Here is a 3,359-nt window from a genome sequence, read left to right on the forward strand (position 1 = left end):
GGTACCCTGTGTATATAGCCAAGTTAATCTTACTAGTTGTGTATTTATTCCTCGTGTTATCTTTCTATTTAAGTAAGCATTTCACTGTTAGTCTACACCTGTTGTTTACAAAGCATGTGAAAAATACAATTTGATCATGTAACAGTGTGATCAAATTAAGATCCTACATCTTTATGCTTGCCAGACAACCAGGGCAGTGCAGTAAAGCTCAGTTTAGCAGTGTGAACAGGGTATAAGTGAAACTGCAGTGTGGGTATCTTGTAGGAATTGTAAGAGGGGGTGTTGTCAATTCCTTGAATGGAGACGGTACCATGTGGACATACAGTATGTACATGGTTGGAAAGGGTGCCCAGATCACCACCGGGAAGCGGTATGGTGGTTTGTCATGATTTCATTATGACATTGTTAATATAACTTTGAGAGACTGCACTGGGTTCACATGGAAACAATATTTTCTGGTGAAATGTGTTTTAATGTGCAATGGTACATTTTGTAATGTAATAAAGCAAAATATACTTTACATCAACAGATTCATAAATTCAAATTTGAACTCAAGAAATGCTGTGGTAAATATCACAAGGTTAATTTAAACATTACCACAACAATTGGGATCAATTCGTGAATTAAGTGAAAACATGAACAATAAAGTACAGGAAAGAGACTGTCTTGATTCTGCTACTCACATTAGTCTAGACATGAGATTTGGTTCTTGGTTGCAGAGATGAGAAAAACCCTGAAGCTCTATGATACAAAAAGAGTGTTGCTTTTTGTCTTGATAAAGTATATAATAGCAATTAAAAAAAATATTTTTGACAAATGTATTCCTCTGCACTGCCGTTCAGTCCCAGTCTGAACACCTGACATCAGAGTACACACTCTCCTGTGGTGTCTCTCTTTTCGTTCTTCCTCTTTTAGTTTTCCTCTCAGAGAAATGCAATGCAGCATAATTCAGGGTATCTGCATCTTGATCCTGTGAATAGTCATATTTTCATCAAACTATTATACAATATTAAACCCTAACAGGATATGTTGTTTTAAAATAATAAGGTGAGAAAAGTAATGCCATGTTACATTTCTGGACAATATTGTTTAGACAACTTTGCTGTGTTTACCTTGCTGCTTGATTCTCTAGTTGAGTTGTCATGTCCGATATGCTGAGAAGCACCCACTGTTTCCATTAATAAAAACAAAGCATCAAAATTACTAGACTTTCAAAGGGAAATTTGCAAAACCGTTTTAGATAATCTTAAATAACACTTTGCAAAGTTAAATAGTTGACCTTTACAATGTTCACAAACTGGTCTAGTATGTCTGGTGCAGATGAGGATAATGATCCCAATCACACAGACGGCCGAGGTCACTCCCAGAGCAATGATTACAGGATCTGTTGCTTTTTCTAGAAATGTAAAACAAAATCATAGTTCATACTTATGTGAAATACAGTTATATAGATGCTTTTTTAAGTGTAAAACCACAATAACTGATACTATTCAACCTTTAATCATGGCTTCAGTTAAGAATGTTTTAGATTTTAGATATATACATATATACTACCTACTAATATTCAGGATTGTTCCATTGCCAAACAGGATCTCCCCACATGTGGCCACAGCACAGTAGTAAGTCCCAGCATCAGAGAGACTGAGGTTGTTCTTGGAGAGGCTGTAGACACAGCTCTGTGTAGGAGAGGGAGTCTCTGGGCTCTTCTTACACTCATCACTCTTGTTCGCAGAAGTGTAAATGACTCCTGGATGGGATTGTCCTGATCTGGCTCTGAACCAGTACACACTGCGTTCTCCTGTACAGGTCTCAGAGAGTACTGTACACAGCAGAGTCACAGAGTGTCCTGGATGGACTGGGTCAGACACTGGCCTCTGCACCACGGTATGGTAGTGTGACCTCTGGTGATTCTTACCTAAATGGGATACATGTTTTGATTCTCTAATGTATCACATGCTTCACAAAGATTCGAAGAGTTCAGTTTTGTCAGCTAATTGTATACATTAATGAGGGTTTTTCTTTTGTAATAACACATATGTGTATGCTACTACTGGCATTTAAAAAAATCTACATCACAGTGGGTACGATGCGAGCTGTGTGAATAACATGTAAATGTACTAATGTTAATAGTATTTAGGCACTATGATTACCTTTTAATAGTAAAAGAGTCCCATTGATAAAGTTGACTTCATAGGCTGTTCTCACTGCACAATAGTAAACGGCTTCATCTGTTGGGTCCGTGTTTGTAATAGCAAGTCGATACATCCCATCAGCATCAGCCTTCTCCACATTGACACGTGAATGGTTAAAGTCCTTGTGCCATACAGGCATATCATATTTTGTCATTGTTACAATAGTTTGAGGCTTTTGCCCCACCATTTGTTTGTACCAGAACATATTGAGATCTTCCTTTGAAAAAACACAGTATAGTGTCACTGGGTCCCCAGGATGAACCTCCCGAACTTGAGTTTGATACTGAACATCATTGCATTGTGTCACATCTGTAAAAACACATTTTATAACCGTGCCAATTAAAATACAACTATTGCCTACGTTATAAAGTGATAATGCAATGCATTTACACCTTCAATTGTGTTTGAGGTGAAACATGTCCACCGTTTTATCCATATGCACCATGTTTCCTTTAACATTTCAGATTAGTTTAATGAACTACATATTAGAAATACATGATAAGTGACTGCTTTCCCAGACACATACTAGACAATCTCCATGTAGAATGCTTTTCACAATCTCCATTATGAATAGTTTTAGTCCAAAACTAGGGTCTTGGAATTAAGCCATTAATTATTGAAAAATAGGTTAAGGTTGGATTTTCACTTACACATCAAACTGAGAAGTACCACAATCACTCCAATTTTGATCATCTTGGTGAGTAGCTCTTACACGTCTGGTGCAGTTGTCCTCTGCCCATGAAATGCAAAAATGGCAAGTCTATACTCACAGACCTATCTGATAGGCTGGAGAAAACTAAATCATGCTACACTTCCTGTTAGATTTTCCCACCAACAACCTGGTTGGTTATCTAAGGGACAGATATACATTTATTGGGGGTTGCTGTGAACTTCCCCAAAGTAAAAAATATTTTCAAATGACCCTCCTGTTCTACTGTAAAATAGACTGAACTCTCTCCTCCCGTACAGAATTTACTCAAAATAATGTTTACACCCACAAATAACAAGAACTGTGTTTATAAATGTGGATATTGACTTTGCCACTTTAGCTTGCTTTTGTGGCACAGTCGATGCCACGCAGGGCTATGGGCCCGAAGGTTGAGGGTTCACCGACCACTGCAGATGTGCTCACTCTCCCTGCCTGTTTCATTACACTACGATCAGAGC

General features: G+C 37.9%; 1 protein-coding gene across 4 annotated transcripts; it reads right to left on the bottom strand.

Moving 5' to 3' along the window:
- Positions 1-451: 451 nt before the first annotated feature.
- On the bottom strand, positions 452-3,002 carry LOC116366972 (uncharacterized). Of its 4 annotated transcripts, none has more exons than XR_004208331.1 (6): positions 2,843-3,001; positions 2,151-2,501; positions 1,555-1,915; positions 1,280-1,396; positions 1,113-1,168; positions 452-970 (listed from the first exon to the last, which is right to left on the bottom strand). XR_004208331.1 is itself a non-coding variant. In XM_031818790.1 (6 exons), the coding sequence occupies exons 1-6, from the start codon at positions 2,883-2,885 to the stop codon at positions 839-841; spliced, it is 1,056 nt and encodes a 351-aa protein (XP_031674650.1). In that variant the 5' UTR covers positions 2,886-3,001; the 3' UTR covers positions 452-838. The 4 variants fall into 4 exon arrangements, 2 of the variants coding, with proteins under 2 accessions (XP_031674650.1, XP_031674651.1); XM_031818790.1 differs by having other exon boundaries at positions 1,559-1,915; XM_031818791.1 differs by having other exon boundaries at positions 458-970; positions 1,286-1,396; positions 1,559-1,915; positions 2,843-3,002.
- Between the last annotated feature and the right edge of the window lie 357 nt (positions 3,003-3,359).

Source organism: Oncorhynchus kisutch, unplaced genomic scaffold (genome assembly GCF_002021735.2).
Source record: "Oncorhynchus kisutch isolate 150728-3 unplaced genomic scaffold, Okis_V2 scaffold1622, whole genome shotgun sequence".
NCBI classification, from domain to species: Eukaryota; Metazoa; Chordata; class Actinopteri; order Salmoniformes; family Salmonidae; genus Oncorhynchus; species Oncorhynchus kisutch.

Coding starts and splice junctions, on each gene's coding strand:
- LOC116366972 (XM_031818790.1), bottom strand. CDS start 2,885: ATGATCAAAATTGGAGTGATTGTGGTACTTCTCAGTTTGATGT. Junction 1,397..1,558: donor TGGAACAATCCTGAATATTA/GTAGGTAGTATA, acceptor TTACATTTCTAG/AAAAAGCAACAGATCCTGTA. Junction 1,169..1,279: donor AGTTTGTGAACATTGTAAAG/GTCAACTATTTA, acceptor TAATGGAAACAG/TGGGTGCTTCTCAGCATATC.